The sequence below is a fragment of the Schistocerca serialis genome, chromosome 5 (assembly GCF_023864345.2).
Source record: "Schistocerca serialis cubense isolate TAMUIC-IGC-003099 chromosome 5, iqSchSeri2.2, whole genome shotgun sequence".
Taxonomy (NCBI): Eukaryota; Metazoa; Arthropoda; class Insecta; order Orthoptera; family Acrididae; genus Schistocerca; species Schistocerca serialis.
This window is the reverse complement of record NC_064642.1, coordinates 257962417-257987193: the sequence shown is the minus strand read 5'-3', so window position 1 is coordinate 257987193 and position 24777 is coordinate 257962417. Positions and strand designations below refer to the sequence as shown.

Here is a 24777-nt window from a genome sequence, read left to right as displayed (position 1 = left end):
GATGCCTGTCATCTCGACTGCTAGTGATACGAGGCCGTTGGGATCCAGCACGGCGTTCCGTATTACCCTCCTGAACACACCGATTCCGTATTCTGCTAACAGTCTTTGGATCTCGACCAAGGCGAGCAGCAATGTCGCGATACGATAAACCGCAATCGCGATAGGCTAAAATTCGACTTTTAGCAAAGTCGTAAACGTGATGGTACGCATTTCTCCTCCTTACACGAGGCATCACAACAACATTTCACCAGGCAACGCCGGTCAACTGGTGTTTGTGAATGAGAAATCGATTGGAAACTTTCCTAATGACAGCACGCTGTAGGTGTGCCAACCTTGTGTGAATGCTCTGAAAAGCTAATCATTTGCATATCACAGCACCTTCTTCCTGTCGGTTAAATTTCGCGTCTGCAGCACGTCATCTTGGTGGTGTAGCAGTTTTAATGGCCAGTAGTGTAGAACATGTCATAACCTAAATCCGAATATCTGTAGTGACGCTTACATGGTGAATAAAGTGTGTGCAAGCTGTAATTCGTAACTAATTTACGTTTTTTCTGCATATAGTTGAGCAGTTGTCACCCTGTAGATGACGTTAACTACCAGCCTGAACTCGAGAAGAACGGTGCAGCCGGAGACGGTTGCCCTACTTTGCACTTCACTGCCACAGGGACCTGTCCACGGAGAATCTGCGGTTCCTGAGTGCGGAGCAGGCGCTGGCGGACCTCGCCAACTTCATCCGGCAGTACCGCCGGGAACACGCCGACACGCTGCTCGTGCCGTGGGTGGTGTTCGGCGGCTCGTACGCCGGCAACCTGGCCGCCTGGGCGCGCCTCCGCTACCCACACCTGGTGGACGCCGCCGTCGCCTCCAGCGCGCCCGTTCTCGCCAACCTCACCTTCCCAGGTTAGCCGGTCTCCCTCCTCTTCCTCTCAACCGTCAGCTCGTAAATACTTCTGCAATAAAGGAGATCACTCACCGAAAATCGGAAGCACTGAGTAGTCGATAAGCGCACACAAAAAGTAAGAAAATTTTCTAGCTTCCGGAGTCATCCTTTCTCAACCTACAGTAAAATACACAAAGGAAATACGCACACACGCCTACATGGGCTGGACTAATAGTGTCAGTGCTGTATTTCGGTTGGTGGAGTACTTTACATGGAGGGTTGTGTCAGATGGGGTGGATAGGCGGAGAGAGAGACGAGGGACGAGTAGTACTGCCAGTCGCTGCAGACTGTGCGGCTGGTCCCGGCGGAGGTTCGAGTCCTCCCGCGGGCATGAGTGTGTGTGTGTTTGTCCTTAGGATAGTTTAGGTTAAGTAGTGTGTAAGCTTAGGGACTGATGACCTTTAACAGTTAAGTCCCGTAAGATTTCACACACATTTGAACATCTTTTGAGTACTGCCAGTGCTGCATTTCGGGCCGCGCGGGGTAGCCACGCGGTCTGGGGCGCCTTGTCACGGTCCATGCGGCTCCCACCGTCGGAGGTTCGAGTCCTCCCTCGGGCATTGGTGTGTGTGTTGTCCACAGCGTAAGTTAGTTTAACTTAGATTAAGTAGTGTGTAGGCTTAGGGACCGTTGACCTCAGCAGTTTGGTCCCATAAGACCTTACCACAAATTTCCAATTTTGCTGCATTTCGGCAGGTGGAATAGGTTGTGGTAGGGGTTGTGTCAGGTGGGGTGGGTAGAGGGGAAGAGAGGCTCATCCCACCCCTCTCCCCCACTACCCTCCCGACCTGGCACAACCCTTACCACAACCTATTCCACCTGCCGAAATGCAGCAATTGTACTGTTCATCCAGCTAGCACCATATAGTGCCATAAGTGTGATATGCATGTGAGTACATGCATGTGTGTGTGTGTGTGTGTGTGTGTGTGTGTGTGTGTGTGTGTGTATGTGTGTGTGTGTGTGTGTGTGTGTCTTTTCTTTGGGTATTTTATTCTATCTCGAAAAAGGGTTACTCCTAAAGGTAGCAAGTTTTCTTACTTTTTGTATGTGCCTACCCACGACTGGGCACATCTGCTTTTCGGTGAGTGGTCTCTTTTATTCCAGAAGCATGCAAACTGTAGAACTTTCCAGCATTTGTTAGTTGTTTTGAAAGATTCTTTCATCTAAGTCATGTGGAATGAGTCGTTTTACATGATATGTATGTATGATTATTGTTAACATTAATGAACATATTACTTTAGTCTTACGCGATTATACTTAAGCATTCGTTCTTTTTACAGTATGTCAGTTTTTAAATAGAAGTTCGTCCATGAAATAGAGAGAGAGTTGTCCAAGAGAAGTGGTTTTCGGTTAGATGTGTACTTACTTTATGTCAGACACCTTATGTTATTGGGAAAATGATCACAAATTTTTGCTGTTGCATATTGAACTCCTCTCTGGGCCACTGACGGCGTTAATAGTGGGTAATAAAGGACATTATTTCCTCTAGCGTTGTTTGTATGTACTGCACTATGCTTCTCAAATTGTGATGCATTAGTTATGACTAATTTCATTTGTATTTCATCAGTATTGTGTTGGTGCAATTAAAATAGCTAACTGCTTGAAGATGTACCTACATGATGATTTCTGATGAATCCCACTCGTTATTCCTATTGCTAAATTTTGTTCAATAAATACGTTCTCTCTAAATGACGAGTTGCCCCAGAAAATTATTCCATATGACATTATTGATTGGAAAGAAGCTAAATATGTCAGGAGGTTGGTCCGTTCATTGCCAAGACTTGCAATTACACAAAGAGCAAAAAGAACTGAATTTGTTTGAGAAGTTAAGTAATATACAAGGTCGTTATAAATAACGGAAGAGATTTGACAGACTTGCTATAGTTATATTATTTGGCATATTGTCACAGGCCTTTGGACACATATAGAAATCTTGAAAAAAATATTTTAAGCAGTCCATATGTGCCTCCTGACTGGTTCCGCATATATGAAGTCGATAACCAAGTTCTTCCCACGTGCAGTGCAGCATGTCTACATTGCTGTGTTCAAAAGCACTGCTGATACAAGCTCGTCGTGTATTTGTTGGTAGAGGAGGCGTAAACATTGAATATTTCACATAACTCCACACAAAAAAAATCACATGGGGTTAGGTCGGGAGAGTGTGGATATCATGACATAAAATGTTGATCATCAGCTCACCACGACCAATCCATCAGTTTCTCAGTTCGAGAATTCACGACCATCATAGTGAAGTGGCGTGGCATCTGTTGGTAGATGTAGCCCACACTTTTGGTCTCCAGTGGTGGCGTGAGGCAATTTTCCATCTTTGGTGAATCTGAAATGTTCTGAACTATAGTGGGGGGATTCTCTGTCCTCCAGAATCACACATTGTACATGTTCATTGTGCCATCCACAAAAAATATTGCCTCATCACTAAAACTGAGTTTCTCATATAACATATTCTCTTCCATAAGCTGTTGCAACTGTGCCGAATATTGAAAGCATCTGACATTCCCAAAGGGAGTCAGGGCTAGTAGCAATTGCAAGCAATAATGCTTCAGCTTCAATCGTTTCTTTAAGGCCTTCTAAACGGATGGTTGTGGTATGTTCAGCTCACTTGCTCTGTTCATCTAATTCTGTGGGGTACGTGTGAAACTCGACGAAATGCAGTCAACCGTTTCTTCACTCACTGGAGGCCGACCCATTGATTTCCCGTTGCAGAGGCTTCCTGAAGCTTTAATCTGCGCATACCATCACCGAATGGAGTTGACAGTTGGTGGACCTTTTTTTGAACTTAGTTCTGAAGTGTCACTGCACTGTTACGGCAGACTGCTGTGAATAGATTTCAGGCATAACATAAGATTTCTCCACGCCTGTCGCCATCTTACCTAACTGCTCTATGCTGCGCTCTCGTGGCAGAAATCTGAAGTGTGGCTGAAAAAATACAAAACTTTTTGAATCATTTTATGTGAGTTTTGAGCTTGGTGACAATATCCCAGTTAATGTAGCTACAGTAAATTTATGAAATCGCTTGAGTCATTTATAATAACCATGTACTTCTTCCATTTCAAGATTTTAACAGAATGTACACCAAAAAATTTGGAGCATTATACCCTGTTTACTGACTCCTTTTCATGTGCTGTATCAATTGTTGCTGTGACTCTATTTGTTGCGCAGAAGTGAAAACTGTGTTTTTTCTACAAATTTAGAGCGAGACAATTTTCAGAGAACCACTTAATAATTCTTTGAAAATTTCCATAGGAGTGAACCCAAGATTGAACCCTGTGCGACTCCATTTGTGATTTCTCCAGAGTCGCTAAAATTTTGTCCCTTCCAGCATTTCCTATTCATTTCACAGGAATATACGAGCAAAGAAATTATTGTGGCCATCCTCACTCATCCAATTTCTTCTACGAAATTTCAATTCTGCATCTACATGTTTACAGTACTCCAAAAGTCACCTTAAGCTGTGTGGTGGAGAGCACTTTGTGTACTGCTATCTTATCCCCTTTCCCTTCCCATTCGTGAATGGTACTCGAGATAAACGATTGTTGGTTGACCTTCGTAGGTCAGTTTTAGGCGCAGTACAGATGGTCCCAGGGATAGGGCGCCGAGAGAAACTGCAGTACCGACAGGTCTCTATGGGCCCTTGAACACTGTGGTGGCAAAAGTAATGGTACGAGGGCTATTCTGAAAGTAAGGAACGACAGGTCGCGAAATCAAAACTGTTTCATTTGCAGCAGTTAGCTACAACTTCCAGCTTCTTATCTCCATAGTCGCCGATCCGACTTAGACGTTTGTCGTAGCGTTGGACCAACTTTCCAATACCCTCGTTATAGAAGGCAGCCGCCAGTGCTTTCCGCCAATTCTCTGCCCTGGCCTACAGCTTGTTGTCTGTGCCCAAATGTTGGCTTCATAGCCAGCGGTTCATGTGAGCAGACATGAAACTCAGAGGGAGACAATTATGGGCTGTATTGTGGGTAATCAAACATTCCCAATTGAAAATGATGCAGGAGCATCTTCATTCACCCTGCAGAATGCGGCTGAGAGTTGTCTCGAAGAAGAAAACGCACGACAGCTTCAGGCGAAATTTCACACCAGGCCCTCGTACTTGGTGGCAAACACTATTGTTCTAGGTATCTTTATGCGCTCCCTGTGTGCTCAAAAAAATGGTTCAAATGGCTCTGAGCACTATGGGACTTAACTTCTGAGGTCATCAGTCCCCTAGAACTTAGAACTACTTAAACCTAACTAGCCTAAGGACATCACACACATCCATGCCAGAGGCAGGATTCGAACCTGCGACCGTAACGGTCGCGCGGTTCCAGACTGTAGCGCCTAGAACCGCTCGGCCACCCCAGCCGACCCTGTGTTCCCAGAAATAAAAAGAACGACGGAACGCGGTCGATGGGCATACTAGAGACACTGCCCAACACACCTGTGCAAAACTTCACCGGATTTTCACTGTGGTTTCCATTTCGCGACCGATCGTTCCTTACTTTCCGAATAAACCTCGTTTATCTCCTGATATCGTGTTGGACCTCCTCTTCCTCGGCGTAGTGCAGCATCTCGACGTGGAACAGACTCAACAAGTCGTTTGAAGTCTCCTGCAGGAACAGTGAACCATATTGCCTCAACAGCCGTCCATAATTGCGAAACTGTTCCCGATGCAGGATTTTGAGCACGAAATGACCTCTCGGTTATATCCCATAAATGTTCCATGGGAGTCATGTCGGACTATCTCGGTGGCCAGATCATTCGATCGAGCTGTGCGGAATGTTCTTCAAACCCATCGTCAACAAGTGTTTCTCACTGTCATCCAAAAAAGTTCCGTCGTTGTTTGGGATCATTATGTCCGTGAATGGCTGCAAATGGCCTCCAAATAGTTGAAAATCCAGATGACCCAGTCCATTCCATGTAAACCCAGCCCACACTATTAGGGAGCCACCACCAGCTTATTTCAAAAAATAGTTCAAATGGCTCTGAGCACTATGGGACTTAACATCTATGGTTATCAGTCCCCTAGAACTTAGAACTACTTAAACCTAACTAACCTAAGGACAGCACACAGCACCCAGTCATCAAGAGGCGGAGAAAATCCCTGACCCCGCCGGGAATCGAACCCGGGAACCCGGGCGTGGGAAGCGAGAACGCTACCGCACGACGACGAGCTGCGGACACCAGCTTATTTGTTGGCAGCTTGGGTCCATGGCTAAGTGGGGTCTGCACCTCACGCGAACCCTACCATCAGCTCTTACCAATAGAAATCGTGACTCACCTCACCAGGCCACCGTTTTCCACTCGTCTACATACAGTAAAGGGCCCAGGAGAGGTTCTGTCAGCAAATACACTTGCATCGGTCGTCCGCTGCCATAGCCCATTAAACGCCAAAATTCGCTGCGCTGTCCAAACGGACACGTTCGTGGTACGTCCCACATTGATTTCTTCGGTTATTTCACGCAATTCTGCTTGTCTGTTAGTACTGACAACTCTATTCAAACGCCACTGTTCTCTGTCGTTAAGTGAAGTCCGTCGGCCACTGTGTTTTCTGCTATTAGAGGTGATGTCTGAAGTCTGGTATTCGTGACACACTCTCGACACTGTGGATCTCGGAATATTGAATTCCGTAAGAATTTTCGAAATGGAATGTCCCCTGCGTCTAGCTCTAACTACGATTCCGCTGTCAAAGTCGGTTAACTCCCGTCGTGAAGCCATAATCAAGTTGGAAGCCCTTCACATGAATCACCTGCGTACATATGACAGCTCCACCATTTCACCGTCCTTTTATTTGAACCATTTTCTAATATTAATGACACAAGTTGATCATTTTGGAACGCTACTTCCGTTCACACCAACCAATAGCGGAAACAGACCAAAATTTAGGCAGTCTCGCTCACAACAAACGTACCTGAACGTCACACCACATTACGTCTCCCCACTGCTGCCTTCACAGCTGCTCTAATAAGAGCTTCTTGTAGTTGAATATGATGGCTTTAAAACCAGAAACATTAAGCATCGCCTCTCTTCTGAGATTTGAAAAAATTGGACTGTTCTACCACACAACAATCAATTTTGAAAATAAGCAATTTTTACCATTCCACTATACTTGTGATTCGTTATTATTTTTCAGAACATTAGTCCGCTATATGCTTTTTCACTCTCAAATTATTAATTAATATACACAGTCATTGACTTCATTATTTTGTCATTAGAAAAAACTAGTTTTTGCCCTCAATAAACTCATGAATAACCTTATATCCCAAAATCATTGATCTTTAGTTACACTTTCAGCTAATTATTCTTTTAATAGTAAAGATTTTCTAAGAATCAGTATTTTGCACCTTTATGTTGTTGATAGTTTTTTGTTAACTAACAGTTTATCATTTCCGCTACCAACACTCCATAGCAGTCCACTACCTCCTAGCCAAGTTTCAATCGCAAAATTTTACACTCCTGTTAAGCTGCTGACGAGGCATTGTCCTCCATTAAATTCAACAAAATATTTATCATGAGAAATTAAACTGCTGTGCCACTGCCATTGACAGATAGCTGTTATTTAAATTGACCAACTATTTGTCATAAGAAGTTCCACTGCTCAAAACTACTAACCGCACTTTACTCCACATTCATTTCATATTTAAAACCAGTGTGTGTGTGATAACTCTCTATAAGTCATGTTACGTGGCCTTCTCTTTAAATCTGATGTACTAAGTTTATGTCTTTTATGAGATTTCATGTCAGTATTGTGCCTTATGTTGATAATACGTCCGCTCTCTTGTACTTCGTAAAGTAGTTGGCTGAAATCACTTCGTCCATAAATACTACATGGCCGACATACACGTCGCCTTTTGTCTTTCCTTCCACATTTATAAATCACTAACTTTCCTGTCATGTAATAACTACCGGTCGTGTAATAACCGTACTTCTCCTGTCCCTCTCCTTATGTAAATAATTGGCTGACTTTTTTGTCACCTAATCTACAACTCTCCATTTACCTCTCTTCCCTCTTCGTAAATAATTGGCCGACTTTTCTGTCACCTAATAACCATAACTCTCAATTTACCATAAACCTCTTTAGCCTGTCAGTTTATCACAATTCATTAAAGCGGAAACCACTCCACCGCTTCAGTTCGTACTGAAGAGTAACAATATGTCTATTGTGACACAATCCGTACGTCATCTCAAGACAACATTTAGGTATTTCCGTATTTTGCCACCAGAATTTCTTCTATTGTACATTGACACTTTCATTACCTGGTTTAGCTTCATCGTTTTCTTCCGCAACCTTCGGCTTACTTTTAAGCGTTATTTCATCTGTGTTGTGTATAACAGCCCTCGTCTTGCTTTCTTATTCTTAACATATTTTCAAACATAAAGGTTTGTTTATAGTTTATGTAAATATTTAGAAACTGTTCTACTACATGCTTTATATATATATATATATATATATATATATATATATATATATATATATATATATATATATATTTTTTTTTTTTTTTTTTTTTTTTTTTTTTTTTTTTTTTTGCTATGTGCATTGGTACGATACTGGTGTCTTGTTATCACTGTATACTGTGCTGCCTTGCTGATGTATTAGTAATCCTACACTTGTTATAGTCTGGCCTGTCCACATATATTCCGTCAAATGACTGTTTCTCACCCGTACTACGAAGATTTGTATTCTGCTGGGTTTTAGTTGTTACATTCAGTGTATAGAAATGTTTTCATTTTAACCTTAAATATGAACAATGTTAAAGAAGACAGATATAGTTCTGAATGAAACAAGGTGAAGAACTAACAACAAGGAAAAAATGAAGCATGCTGTCCGTTAACTCGGGCACGCAGTAATCGTCAGCTACCTAACGAAACAAAGAACATTATTGTCCCTGGGGTTTAGTAGTCAAAGTATTTTTTCATTTCATTGATTGTGATTTAATCTAATTATGGTTGTGGCAGTATTTCTATTGTAGAATGAGACACTTCATTCACTACTTTTTCAGATTCAGTCACGTAATCTGCCCATTATGATGCTTCTTAAAACTGAACTGATAGTTTTGTCTTCCATAGACGAATGCAGTATACATTCGTCCATTTTTTGCTATCTGCCTGTTACAGAAGATGGCTATCGAGTCTATGATCACTGATATCTTGATGCCATTGAACTTCGGTACGGGACCTAGTACCTTACTCCTTTCCATTTGCGCTATAATGAACAAATTTCTAATATGTTTTACATGTATTATTGCCCCTGTTCCCCGTAATATAACTTCTCCTTCTAACCTAAAGACCAAAAATTAGCTTTTGGTTATTCTGTCATGTTTTCAGATGTGACATCCTCAAACTGTCTAATGAAGGCCACTGGGCGTACAGTTCCTTTACTAGAGAAATGATGGCATTTATAAGCATTAGCGTGATCTGCTACGTCACTTGTACGAACAGCTCTCTTCCTTTCTTGTTCACACCAAATCTCGACTTTTTGTTGAACTTCATCTTCTATTTTGTCTTGCATCTCAGGAAGTATTTTATGCTCTGTTTCTCTTAATTTGTCCTGAATGGCACTAGTGTTGCCTTTACAAGAGGATACACAAGAAATATTACGCCTAAGTATTTCGTGGCCATTTTTGATACTCTGTAAATTACTCCATTGTACATCACGTGTTTGTGTTACATGCTTTCATAGCTTTGCTTTGATCTTGTGTTAGTTTAATAATGTCGTTAATTGTTGTTTCTATTACCCCATTTTGATTCAGCAAATCCTTGTTTAACTTTTTGATTTCACGGTCGGGCTTTTGATTTATTTCTAACTTATGAACTTCTAATTTTTTTACTCCGTTCTTTTGTTTCATAACCTATTTTCTTGCAACACCCCTCAGTTTTAGCTTAAAGATTTGTTACCTCTTGTTCCAAAACATTGAACTTAGCTTTAAGGTAAGCCATTCCTAAGCGTTAAGGTGAGTAGGTGAGTATTGCTACATTAACTTCTTATGTATTTTCTTTTGTGCTTCTTTTTTTTTTTTTTTTTTGCTACTTCTTGTTCTTGCAAAAACAATTTTTGGCATAGACCTTGCAACCTCCCCCTTCCTAATCTGCCTATTGGATTTCGATTAAATAACCATGATCGCTTACGGCTAATGAAATTTTGCAATGAGTAAGGCTATCGTTACCAAAGGAAAATAATACCTGTTAATAGGAAGAACGTGTACAACTGAGAATCTATTCTAAGTCTTATCTAAACACTAACAATTTTGAAATGGGTAGAATATAGTGCAATCGCTCACGAACAACACAGGACGGGGAAAGAGCACAACATAATATTTAATACAGAAAATGCTGATTAGCAAGAAAGGTATAATTAAACGGTCGTCAGCCCACTAGGGCAATGAATATCCAAAATTCTATGAAAGGTAATGGCAAAGAAAATTAAGCAAATAATCACTGGCACCGCACCAGAAGATTGTCAGCCTTTTCCGCAACACAACAGTTCACCAGAAAATAAATGAACCAGAAACCACAGAGTTTGCGGTTACTTAACCTGAAATACTACGATCTGAAAGCAAAGTTAAATGAAGTTGCTAGTTAAATAAATGATTGACTGTTACTCAAACTTTATTACGTACAAAATGATTTTCAGTACCCTTATCGCAACTTAATGTAAAATTTGGGAAAAGGCAAGCAATTATTGAAAGACTGAATTGAATTTACATTAACAAATGAGCAACCGTAACGTACTTTTAACATAAGAACAACTGAATATGTACCAAGCCGGCAGAAGTCACTCGCTAAGCTAAATACAGAATAAATTAAATTGCGCACTTTTAATTTGTTATGTACCTTTAGCCCTTAGTTTTACCAGTGAAATTTTACGTTACTTTAACTGAGTTAACAATCGAAATTGTAAATTAGCTAAACCTCTGTTATGCAATACGAGAATGAACAATTACTGAGGCAGCAAAATTTAGACTGAAACTGGTCATTAGCAAACAAACAAAACTGGCCGTGAATAGTTCATCAATTTTCATATTTTTTACGACATTCGGTGACTGCATGGGAAGGAAGAGACCTTGCTTGGCAATAATGCCTTAGGAAATGATAGCGCAGGTGTCCTACAAGTTTTAGCAATTGCAGGTTATTATTCAGGAAAGTTAGTCATTGAAGTCTGTTAAAGAAATTCCACTGGGTAATGCCTTTACAATAAACCCTACAGAACATAGTTGGATAGATGTGACTTGTACCCTGCCTCCACAGTTCCAATTACAAATCTTAGAGTGCTATATGCACGCGCAACGCTTGCACTAATTTTCTTCCTCGGCGTAGCGCCACTGATTGTGTCGTAGTTGTGGGCTGCGTCGCTGCCTGATACTCCACCGTCGTGGTGTGCTAAGCTGACGCTTCAGACTGATCCGGCCGCTGTTTGCCGCGGCTGCACCTGGCTTCCGTTGTTGCTTGCTGTTGCACGTAACTGCACTCCACGCTGCGACGCATGAAGAATCTTGAAGTGACGATTTTTAACGTAATCACTTGGACCGCGCACACAACATTAATTTCTATTCTCGTAGCACTTCAGCCCTTCCTATTCCTGCTTTATATCGATATTGCTATGGCGATAAGAAAAAATTTGATTTTGCGGCATCAATTATTATAGTTCAACTAAAGATCAAAAATAGTTCAAACACAGTTCAAAGCCTATTAATGACAGTTCTTGTGGACGTATATATCTTATTCCTTCAAATTCTTATTCTCAGTGGGGCAAATCGTTAGTGACACGGAGTACCGGATACATTTAGTCATTAGCCATGTTTTCTTTCTAACATTTCTGTCCAACTTGGGCGGAGTCGGCAGTAATTGTAATCCCTCCAACTGCTTCGCTTCACAACAGTGTAGTTTCCGCTGTAACCGCAAATCGCCAGCTTTTTCCTTTTCTTTTTTTCTATTCGAAGGAGCAGATCTGGTCCATTAAAGATTCGCGGTTCTTTTCAGATTGTAATTGGAGCAGAGGGAATCCTGAATGGTAATATTTAGGAGGAAACTTCCAGATGTAGCATTCGCCTTACGAGCAAGGTTGGCTCAAATGGCTCTGAGCACTATGGGACTTAACTTCTGAGGTCATCAGTCCCCTAGAACTTAGAACTACTTAAACCTAACTAACCTAAGGACATCACACACATCCATGCCCGAGGCAGGACTCGAACCTGCGACCGTAGCAGTCGCGTGGTTCCAGACTGTAGCGCCTAGAACCGCTCGGCCAGCCCGGCCGGCCTACGAGCAAGGGAAATCTCCCGGATACCTCACCTGGAACCGGAACAATGTGATTTATTTTTGAGATAATGTTTGTACTAGACAAAAGTTAAAATTTAGTGTATGTGTTTGTTGCGTATGTATGTTGCGTGTATGTACGTGTATGTGTGTCAGTGTGGCCTTTTCGATAACGCTGAAAAGTGGTTTTAAGGGGTCTATGACAAGAGGTCGGAACACCGCTAGTGCCCACGTGTCATCGCACAGGAAGCTACCGTACCGTGCCACAGCAGAAACTGGCTGCCTTATATCAAAATTGCCGTGTTTTCCTACAGTGGCAGGGTCGTGGCTATTCAGTTTCGAATTATTTTGACATGATAACGAGTTCACTTCTTGCAACTTATGCTGTTAGCATTAATGCCATTACAGCAGAGTTGCGCTCCACCAAAGCTACGTTTCTATAGTTTTGGTACAGTACATAAATGACGTAGTAAATGGTAGGATTACGGTAGTATTGGTAGCACTGGTAGGGACAGAAATTAGGAGCCGACGACTTCTCTTTGTTCGTTTTGCACATAACTAGAACCATACATCGTTCATTGCCAGTCTTTGTGCATCTTATATCCATAAATATAAATTCCTTTTTATTAAGAAAAATTGGTTGGTCGCTTTAACTTCTCTGCTTTTATAGAACCAAAAAAATTAATTTTGATGCAAGTACAATTTATAAACTCAAACATAAAAAATGTGTGTAATTATTATTGTTGTTTAATACTTAATAGAACGTTCTTCATCATGACCAATGGCAAGAATTTGGTGTTATTATTGCTAACTGCGAAAGTTGGTTATGAATAACATAAACATTTTTTTATATAAGCTCGACGGAGTATTGAAGCAATGTCTTTTTCTTTCCTACAACGTTCCTCTGTTTCACGTTACAAATCAACATTTCCGAATTAAATATCAACAATTTCAGTTTTGCTATAAATACTGTTTATTTTTACGTAACAGACAAGAGGATAACTGTGTAGAATAAAAACTTCATTCAGTTTCTAGATCGTTCACCGCTTCCAGTTTATAGGCGAATGTAGTAAGACTGTTGGCATTCACACACAAAAAAAACGATCGAAATGAGGTAACGTTCGAGAGATATGAAGCACACCTAACGTACAGGTACCGCCGTTACGTCCTTAACTGACCTGCGTTGCTAGGAAAACAACTGCAGTCTGCGCTGACTTGTGACTACGTTAGCCTACGGCTGTCTTACAACTCTACAGTACAGCCATGGGATACTAAGGAAAGACAACACACTCAAATGGCGCATTCAGGAACACGGCTATACTCATAATGTTCTAGAATAGCAAAAACGTATTTATGTCGAATGGCTACGTCACTAAAGAAACTAACGAGTAACGAATGGTTTATCAGCGGTCATGTATCTCGACAATACGGAATAAATACGGACAAAATTTACCCGTCACCTTACCGCCCTCTTGAAGGGCGATTGGCCGCTGGTATTTCGGAGCCGTTCGTACACAGGCTAATATTGCTTTGGTTGTCACACTGATTTCTAAGTACCCTACATCTTCCTACGGTCACACAACTGCACTCCTCCCACAGTGCGATTCGCGTGATATAGCAAACTTAGATCGAAATAAAAAGTTACAATAATCGACTTCACTGAATTCTGCCTAGATCATAAAAAGGTGGCTTCTGATGCAGTTTACTGGTTTTAATTTCAGTAGGCTAAATATGTCTGTCCAAGCCTCTCTGCATGGTCTTGTGGAGAGGTTCCATACGCATTGTTACTCAATGACCAACGATATTCAAAACGCAATCCTCTAGCAAGCGGACACTTTGCTTGTTAATTCTTTATCCTTTGCTATTATTTTTGCTTATAAGCTATGCCGTTTACGTAAGTACTTCAGACCTTCCAGTTGTTCAGTAATGGCGAGCACGGTCTTGGAGAAAATAGAATGCTTTTGACACTTCTCTTCCCACAACTTTTCAACCATGACTGAGTTCTAAAGATACAATTTTAAGTAAACAGTATCCCGAAAAGCTTCATCCGGTTTCGAAAGACTACATGAATGCTGAAAGAAACTTGGGACGAATATTAACTCAAATATTGTAACTACAGGGTGGTTGTAACTGAACTTTCGCTACTTTAGAGCCCCCCCATGAAACATGAGTGATTGTAGGACAATGAAACTTTGTAGAAACATTTTTAAGGACATTCGGAAGAGAAAAAACGAATAAACCATTTTAATTTCCAAAACATTTGTTTATTACGTACGATGTTTACGTTCCGGGTTATGAACGTTGATCAGTGTGACGACCACCTGAAACAACAACAGCCTGGAACGGCACTAGAGGTTTCTCTTCGGCTGCCCAATTCAATGGTGGACCAAGGAATGTTCGCTGTCGTGACACAGCTCGTGCACTGCGTGAAGATCGTACATTGCGTCCAACATTCACAGCCATGGCAACAGTAACTTCTTCAACAATCTGTGGCGGAATTGGCCGTCTGTCTTTCTCAGGAACAATTACGAAATTGCCACTTAATACGAACGTTTGAATTGTGCTCTTCAACCCCGGTGCGGAAAAATGATCTCTCTGTATTCTTTTCATGTGTCGATACTCGCAAAGAGCTGCAGCGCTATTGCTGTCGTCTCGATAAAAGTGCTTTACGAGTAAAGCCCTGCTCACCTCGTCCAGACCATTCGTTGACTGTAATTCACGCTGATGCTTGTGTTTCAACCCTACGTCGCCGCACCGGTACCGGAGCCTCACGGCAAGTCGTGACACTAACGCCATTAACTAAGCAAATCCTGCAGCGCACATCCTGAACATCGTTCCTATAAAGCTGGATACCCATACGGTAAATGGTTTTCCGTAGACACATGCTCAAGTAGCGAAAGTTCAACTAGAACCACCATGCAGCTTGGCGCCAGTTGTAAGTTGCCGGTGACTGTTGTTAGGAAGGGTCTCCATGGTGCAAAAAATGGCTCTGAGCACTATGGGACTTAACATCTATGGTCATCAGTCCACCATGGTGCAGCTAGCTAGAGTGGTAGCTAGATCACTCGTTGATTACCCAGTACGTGTTGATTTGAGATGAGAACAACGGAACAACGAAAGTCAATTCACGTTCTCCGTTTCGATAGGTCCAGATCAGTTACAACTGTGCGGCGTGACTTTGTCTGGGGTGCGGCATAGAAGCTCCTACAGCGTAACGGACATACAAGACATGCCCTTGGCCCACAAGGTCAGCAGGTCTCGTCATATGAGACCTTGCTGTGAGGCTTTCTGAAAGGCTCTGATTATGTGCCTCCCCCTCCAACGACTTTGGGTTTATTGAACCACCGCATAGAAACAGCGGTGAATGCAGAACTCCAGACATGCTCGCAAAAATATGGGAAGAGTATGACTATCGTCCGGATGTTTGTCGTACGTACGGTGGAGTGCAGGTTCTTTTCAAAATAAAAAAACAATATAGCGAAAATTTACTCCAAGTTTCAGCGTTCAATTTAGAACATTTAGTATTCTGAAATCGGATATATCTTTTTGAAACAACCTGTCCTTGTGAAAGGTAGGATTTTGTATTCTTTACTACTATTGACTGACTACTGACAAATAGAATACATGGGTTTTCTAATGAGTACGTTTTATGATTCATGTAAGAGTTAGTACTTACATCTGGTTACGTATTGGAAGTCTCAATATTTCTTCGCTGTTCCCTGCGTGACGTGAGTCGTCTCAAAATTCCTCTGCAAGTGAGAGCGTGAAACCCTACATCGAAAATCTGCAAAAAAAAAAAGAAAAGACAAATGTCCAGTAATGGAGTGACGATATCCAAAAGTCACAACGAGTAAAATTTGGACGGGACATGATGAAAGAGAAACACCGATGTCAGCCGCACGAGTGTATTGTAATAATTCAGTGGAGACAAGTGGAAATTTGTGCCGAACCGCCATGCGGACTCGGATTTCCCACTTTATGTGATCGATCGCCTTACCATTTTCTTGCTTTATTTTTCGTCATATTAGGTCTTTTATTTTTTATTTTTACCTTTGTTTTTATCTTTTTTATTATCTTTGTTTTATATTTTTATTTTTAGTTTTATATACTATTTTTTTATTTTTTTATTTTCTTGCGTTCTATTTTTTCAGTTCTTTTGTTTGTTTTCATTTTTAATTTTTTCGTTTAGTTTTCTTTTTTCATAACTGTTTTTTTATCGCCTTATCTTCTTTTAATTTTGCAGACAAGTGCTCTACCGCCCTTTTTTCTCCTCTAGTCCTCTTTCACTTCAGGCATTGGCCCCTGACACCCTTACTATCACCAAAACCTATCTAACCTACAAACGAATCTAGTATCCAATGTCACCGCCACTTTCGCTCTAAAAAGTAACTAGGACGAATGTTTGTTACCACTTCAGGCTCCACCCACGAACGAAAATGAAACATACCTACGACTGTTTCGTGTAAAAAGCAGGGAGAAAGGAATGGGTACAATGCTTCTTTTTCAAATGTCTTCGTTTACCACCTCGTCCATCCGAATACACGTCTCGCCCACCGCTTATTTCCACCCCGTATTCACAACTTGTCGCACATTACTTCCATAGCGCCACCCTGTCCACCATCTTCATTCCTCACGACATATTAGCATGAGTCCCGCAAGAGGTCGGAGCTGAGGTGCATCCACATTGAAGATATTTCATGAAATGGCATCAAGGTGTATGGATATTAGTACTATATGTGTTGTGTCTGATCTTTTGGACATGTGCCACAGTCTGGAATACTAAACCGAACTCCATCCGAATGGTGCGAGCTCAGTGGACACTAGGCAAACGCTTGCACCTTTGTTGAGAGGCCTCCTGCGTAACATCGCTGTCGCCTCGTCGCAGGCTACCTGGAGGTGGTGGGGGAGGTGATCGGTGCCAACGACGCCGCTTGCCTGGAGGACATCCGCGCTGCGGCAGCTGAGCTCGAGGAGCGCCTGCAGACAGAGGCAGACAGCGCCGTCATCAACAAGTTCTTTAGGTGAGTAGCAGTCCCTCCAGCCATGCACTGGAAAATTTTACTCAGATACGATGAGAGAACATTTACTTGAAACACTTCATAAATAATGTTCAAAAATGTGTTTGAAACCTTATGGGACTTAACTGCTAAGGTCATCAGTCCCTAAGCTTACACACTACTTAACCTAAATTAGCCTAAGGACAAACGCACATACCCATGTCCGAGGGAGGACTCGAATCTCCTCCGGGACCAGCCGCACAGTCCATGACTGCAGCGCTATAGACCGCTTGGCTAATCCCGTGCCGCCATAAATAATGCACGGGTTGGTATTACTGTGGACTATTTGATGCGACAACAATGAAAATTACGTCAGATGTAGTTGAGAGCTTCAGGAAGAATTACTTGTCCTTCTTTTTTTCGCTGTGAACTCTAATATAAAATTGGCGACAGGTAGAAATGGATCCTGCATGGATCTCGGGTACAGTGACTGTTGAAGACCAGAGGTCGTACATTAGGATCGAAATTTTACGCTGCAAAAATCCGCAGCAAAAACAAAAATCCACAAGTGAGTTAAGTGATGTTTGCGGTGAGTTTACAGCGGACCATAGTTACAGTTTCACGACGGGGTAATTCATTTCGTGGTGGTCGTATGAGCACAGAAGATAAACCAAGACCCGGAAGGCCAAAACCGTCGACTGATGAACGAAGTGAGAAACTTGTGGCAGACGTTCTTGAAGAAGCCACATGAATGCCTCCAGTATCAGTATTCAGTATTCTGGCAAATAATTTGAAGAAGAGAGAAATTTCTGCGAGATAGGTCCCACACTACAGAAACGCCTGGACATTGCAATCTTGCTCAAACAACTATTCGATAGCGAAGGTCAAGGATTCTTGTGTCGAATTGTCACTATTGATGAAAGGTGGGTTAGAGACTTTCAACCGGAGTTGAAATTACAGTAAAGTGAGAGGAGAGTTTCAGATCCTCCACGTCAAAAAAATTTCGGCGCGCTCAATCAAATCTCTTCCAGTTGATGATTTCTGCTTATGATCACCAAGGAATCATCATGACAGAGTCCCATGTGGAACAAGTGTCACAGAAGTGTGGTATCGTAACTTCATGCGAAACCTGCACAGAGAAATACACAAAACACTACCTCAGTTGCTCGAGGCTGGGCCACTCATTCTTCACGACAATACTTGCCCGCATGTCGGCAATGCTGTAGCCCAAAAACTGCGCGAATACGGATGAGAAATGTTGCCGCAACCTCCCTACAGCCCTGCCATGAGTGCACCAGACTTCGACTTGTTCCCGAATTTGAAAAAACCTATGCATGGATATCGTTATCTTTCCCTGGAAGAGCTTCCTACCACCGTTACCCGAGCCATTCCACATATGAAAAAGTGTCCTGGGTGTAATAATCGATGGTTCCATACAAGAGGTCGATGACTGAAGCCCAGAAGCCGGCCATGGCTAGCGGGTAGGAAGTGAGAACGCTGAGGCAGCAGAACAGCAGCCGGCGACGATGGCGGTCTTGCTGACGCGAGTCAGTTGTCCACTCTACAGCAAGCGATGTTAGATGTTTGTCCATGACCCAAGGCAGCTGGCAGGAGCGTCGAACCCAGGACAATCAGAGACTGGGCAGACTGACTGCAGCATTTGGCGAATGTATGCAATGGGGGGCCTCACCTCAGCGTGTCCAGGTCAAAGCCCAGAACCATCAGGGCTAGCTGACACGTCGTGGACCAGTTGAAGATGCAGATTAATGAGGCTGTAGCTGCTTGACCACACATTTCACTGATGACTCACATGGAGACACGGAGCTGACGGAATGACACTAACAATTGAGCGGGGAGCATATACAGGGTCATTCAGCTGCCCCTACTGGCCATTTTATGCAACCCACAATGTTACGTCTCGGCCTCAGAAACCATGACTGAGATTCTCATATTCGCTTGCTTTCTATGTGCTAACTATTACTCCCATAGAAAAAAGAACGGGACCTTTTTTATAGAAAATTTAATGTAGTTAAATTTTGTGCTGCAATACGTTTTCACTAGAGACCGTAGTTTTAGAGTTATTCAAGAAAAACATACAAAAGTGACCTTCAAACACACCTCCATGCCCACACTCATCCCTCGCCACTCAGGATGTCTAGTGTGGTGTTCGCTAAAGTTAATTACGTTGACAATTCGATCCAAACTGAATCGTTACAAGCACGGTAGCCAAAGAGCTTGACGAAAACAAGGATCTAATTGTTTATTTTATGCCGTTAAAATTGACGAATTAGTTAGCTAAAATTTACGCAAACACAAATTTTACAATTTGTAAGAGTTCGACCAAGTTGGTGGCGTAATAAGGCCAGTCAGTAAGGACCTAAAAAGATCGAAATTGGGAATAAATCGTGCAGTTGCAAATTTTTGTACAGTGGTATGAGGGAGTGCCATGACAACTTATTGTGTGTGAAAATGGTGGTAGGTTTGAAGGCCACTTTTCTCAGTTTTTCTTGAATAACTCGAAAAACTATGGCCTCTAGCAATAATTTATGCCCATAAAAATTTAACTACATTAGATTTCCTAAAAAAAGGTCCTATTCATTAGTCTGCATGTAGCGAGCTAGAGAATATGGAAATACTTGCGCTGGTTTTTGAAGGCCTCATATAACTTCGTGTGTTGGATAAAACATCGGTAGGGGCAGCTGAATGGCCGTGTAAACGCGCTCACTCTAGCCAGGGTGTTACGGCAGGAGTTCCCATCACATCACTTAGTTAGCTGTGGAAATGTGGCTTTGTGCCACAGCATGTAACAGTTCGGTCCATCGCTGACGGTGGAATGCCACGTTGCAGAATGTTATGCCTCCATTTCTGCCGTGTCCGGATGCAGAATTATGTGTATGACTGGGCTGCACACTTGCTGCGTCTTCCTGCCTTAGTCTGATGCTGCAACAGTCTAAATATAAATAGCACAAACATAGTACACGATTAACTATAGAACATTAACGTTTCATAGTATTCTTAGTTGTGTCGCCTACTGTGTGTCTCAGCACCGACACAAACAGGGAACGAGGGAAGTTGCGATGGATGGTGGCAGGTATCCAAAATGGTCTGTACATTAAACTTTCTAATTAATAGGACATTTTACTTCTAAAAAGAAAAGAAACGTAACTTAACTTCTTGTTATAAAGTGGCTTCCTGTGCCTCCTGCGCCTCCACCATACAATTACTTTTCTCTATTAAGTACTCAGGCTAAGTACTGTCTTTCTATTAGTATTCATGCTGTCGAAATCTGCGACTAAGCGGGGCACGATCAGCGATGGGCGACTGGTTAAGTCAGCGTCGACAGCGGGCGCTGAACTATGTCTTCCTGGGAGTGTGATGCTGCCCGCTCTTTCCACTTGCGCGCGGGTCAGAGCCCTCTAAAAAGCCGTTTTGCGGCGCTGCGCTGGCCGGTGTGCAGTCGATGCATTAGGACTACATACTCTTCATGTCAGCTCCAGCTTTGTACATGTGTTTTACAGGTTATGGCTTTGTTTACAGGCGAAGTAATTGTCACAATTACCTTATACACCACTGGTCATTAAAATTGCTACACCAAAAAGAAATGCAGATGATAAACGGGTATTCTTTGGACAAATATATTATACTAGAACTGACATGTGATTAAATTTTCACGCAATTCGGGTGCATAGATGCTGAGAAATCAGTACCCAGAACAACCACCTCTGGCCGTAAAAACGGCCTTCATACGCCTGGGCATTGAGTCAAACAGAGCTTGGATGGCGTGTACAGGTACAGCTGCCCATGCTACTTCAACACGATACCACAGTTCATCCCAGAGTAGTGACTGGCGTATTGTGACGAGCCAGTTGCTCGGCCACCATTGACGAAACGTTTTCAATTAGTGAGAGATCTGGAGAATATGCTGGCCAGAGCAGCAGTCGAACATTTTCTGTATCCAGAAAGGCCCGTACAGGACCTGCAACATGCGGTCGTGCACTATCCTATTGAAATGTAGGGTTTCGCAGGGATCTAATGAAGGGTAGAGCCACGGGTCGTAACACATCTGAAATGTAACGTCCACTGTTCAAATTGCCGTCAATGCGAACAAGAGGGAACCGAGACGTGTAAGCAATGGCACCCCATGACATCACGCCGAATACATGCTTCCAATGTGCGTCCACCGCGATGTCGCCAAACTCGGATGCGAGCATCATGATTCTGTAAACAGAACCTGGATTCATGTGAAAAGATGACGTTTTTCCATTCGTGCCCCAGGTTCGTCGTTGAGTACACCATCGCAGGCACTCCTGTCTGTGATGCAGCGTCAAGGGTAACCGCAACCATGGTCTCCGAGCTGATAGTCCATGCTGCTGCAAACGTCGTCGAACTGTTCGTGTAGATGGTTGTTGTCTTGCAAACGTCCCCATCTGTTGACTCAGGTATCGAGACGTGGCTGCACGATCCGTTACAGACATGCAGATAAGATGCCTGTCATCTCGACTGCTAGTGATACAAGGCCGTTGGGTTCCAGCACGGTTCCATATTACCCTCCTCAACCCACCGATTCCACATTCTGCTAACAGTCATTGGATCTCGACCAACGCGAGCAGCAATGTCGCGATACGATCTACCGCAATCGCGATAGGCTACAATCCGACCTTTATCAAAGTCGGAAACGTGATGGTATGTATTTCTCCTCCGTACACGAGGAATCACAACAACGTTTCACCAGGCATCCACGGTCAACTGTTGTTTGTGTATGAGAAATCGGTTGAAAACTTTCCTCATGTCAGCACGTTGTAGGTATCGCCACCGGCGCCAACCTTGTGTGAATGCTCTGAAAAGCTAATCATTTGCATGTCACAGCATCTTCTTCCCGTCGGTTAAATTTCGCGTCTGTAGCACGTCATCTTCGCCGTGTAGCAATTTTAATGGTCAATAGTGTATTAACAACGCAGTATGTGTCGTAGATGCTCAAATTTTTTTCGCTAAATCGAAGACCATAGAATTTGACACTTGTAGAATCAGCCCAAGAAAGAGGCGAGCTTTATTATTTTTAGTTCAAGGACACCATTGTTCCGTGTTGCAGACTGTGCACGCCTCTGAACGCCAGCAACACGGATGACGTGGCCTCAGTGGAGGACGTCCTGGAAGTTCCTTTTGCGAACGCAGTGCAGTCGTCGTCCAACAAGGTGGGCGATGACGTCAGGCGGCTGTGCGCCGCGGCGCGCAGCTCACCAGGAGAGACGGCGCTGCAGCGGCACGCGGCGCTCGCCGTCGCTGACTTCGGCGCCGACGCACGCGGCTCCTGTCTCAACGCCACCTTCGTCGCCACCATCGCCGACCTGCGCCGCACAAACTACTCTTCCTCCAGCTGTGAGTACTCGGACGATGGCTGTGTAGGGGAGGGGACAACGGTAGTGATGGGGGGCTCTCTCCCTGACGACACTGCACAGTAGGCGACGCGTAGTTCTAACGAATTAGCCTACACACAAACGCCTGCCACGCAGAACTCGTAAGCTAGAGCTAGCGAGCGTGCAAACAATCACATTAAACGGTTATGCACGGCAAGACAGAATCAATGCTTTTTCTGCGCGATAGCGATGGAAATACTATCAATGACAGTGCTCCTAAAGCAGAGTTACTAAAGACAGCCCTCTGAAATTCATTCATCTAGGAAGACGAAATAAATATTCCAAAAAACGAATGATGAACCAGCATGAGTAACATAAAAATAGATTTCCTCAGAGTAGTGAAGCAACTTAACCAATTAATAAAAGAAAATCTTAGAGTCCAGACTGTATGCTGATTAGGTACCTGATGTAATAGCACCATATTAAACAAACATATAAAAACACTCTCTCGACGAAAGATCCGTATCCAAGGACTGGAAAATTGCACAGGTCACACAAATATTCAAGTAAGGTAGAGGAGTAATCCACTAAATTTCAAGCCCACATCATTAACGTTGATACGCAGCAGGATCTTGGAACATACACTACTGGCCATTAAAATTGCTACACCACGAAGATGACGTGCTACAGACGCGAAATTTAACCGACGGGAAGAAGATGCTGTGATATGCAAATGATTAGCTTTTCACAGCATTCACACAAGGTTGGCACCGGTGGCGACACCTGCAACGTGCTGACACGAGGAAAGTTTCCAACCGATTTCTCATACACAAACAGCAGTTGACCGGCGTTGCACGGTGAAGCGTTGTTGTGATGCCTCGAGTAAGAAGGAGAAATGCGTACCATCACATTTCCGACTTTCATAAAGGTCGGATTGTAGCCTATCGCGATTGCGGTTTATCCTATCGCGACATTGCTGCTCGCGTTGGTCGAGATCCAATGACTGTTAGCATAATATGTAATCGGTGGGTTCAGCAGGGTAATACGGAACGCCGTGCTGGATCCCAACGGCCTCGTATCACTAGCAGTCGAGATGACAGGCATCTTATCCGCATGGTTGTAACGTCTCGATCCCTGAGTCAACAGATAGGGACGTTTGCAAGACAACCATCTGCACGAACAGTTCGATGACGTTTGCAGCAGCATGGACTATCAGCTCGGAGACCACGGTTGCGATTACCCTTGACGCCGCATCACAGACAGGAGCGCCTGCGATGGTGTACTCAACGACGAACCTGGGGCACTAATGGCAAAACGTCATTTCTTCGGATGAATCTAGGTTCTGTTTACAGCATCATGATGGTCGCATCCGTTTTGGCGACATCACGGTGAACGCACATTGGAAGAGTGTATTCGTCATCGTCATACTGGCGTATCACCCGGCGTGATGGTGTGGGGTGCCATTGGTTACACGTCTCGGTCACCTCTTGTTCGCATTGACGGCAATTTGAACAGTGGACGTTACATTTCAGATCCCTGCGAAACCCTACATTTCAGTAGGATAATACACGACCGCATGTTGCAGGACCTGTATGGGCCTTTCTGGATAGAGAAAATGTTCGACTGCTGCCCTGGCCAGCACATTCTCCAGATCTCTCACCAATTGAAAACGTCTGGGTAATAGTGGCCGAGCAACTGGCTCGTCACAATACGCCAGTCACTACTGTTGATGAACTGTGATATCGTGTTGAAGCAGCATGGGCAATTGTACCTGTACACGCCATCCAAGCTCTGTTTCACTCAATGCCCAGGCGTATCAAGGCCCTTATTGCGGCCAGAGGTGGTTGTTTTGGGTACTGATTACTCAGGATCTATGCACCCAAATTGCGTGAAAATGTGATCACATGGCAGTTCTAGTATAATACATTTCTCCAATGAATATCCGTTTATCATCTGCATATCTTCTTGGTGTAGCAATTTTAATGGCCAGTAGTGTTTATTGTGTTTTAACATAATTGGTTCAAATGGCTCTGAGCACTATGGGACTCAACGGCTGAGGTCATCAGTCCCCTAGAACTTAGAACTAGTTAAACCTAACTAACCTAAGGACATCATACACATCCATGCCCGAGGCAGGATTCGAACCTGCGACCGTAGCGGTCTCGCGGTTCCTGACTGCAGTTTTAACATAATGAATTACCTCAGAGAGAAAGGTCTATTGACACACAGTCTA

General features: G+C 43.2%; 1 protein-coding gene across 1 annotated transcript in view; it reads left to right on the top strand.

Annotated features, from left to right (window-relative positions):
* Positions 1 to 24777, top strand: part of LOC126481882 (thymus-specific serine protease-like) — a 141268-nt gene that overhangs the window by 40813 nt on the left and 75678 nt on the right. Inside the window, exons 3-5 of the mRNA XM_050105841.1 lie at positions 665 to 900; positions 17079 to 17214; positions 22280 to 22566. Coding sequence (XP_049961798.1) covers positions 665 to 900; positions 17079 to 17214; positions 22280 to 22566 — 659 coding nt within the window. The remainder of the gene's footprint in view (positions 1 to 664; positions 901 to 17078; positions 17215 to 22279; positions 22567 to 24777) is intronic.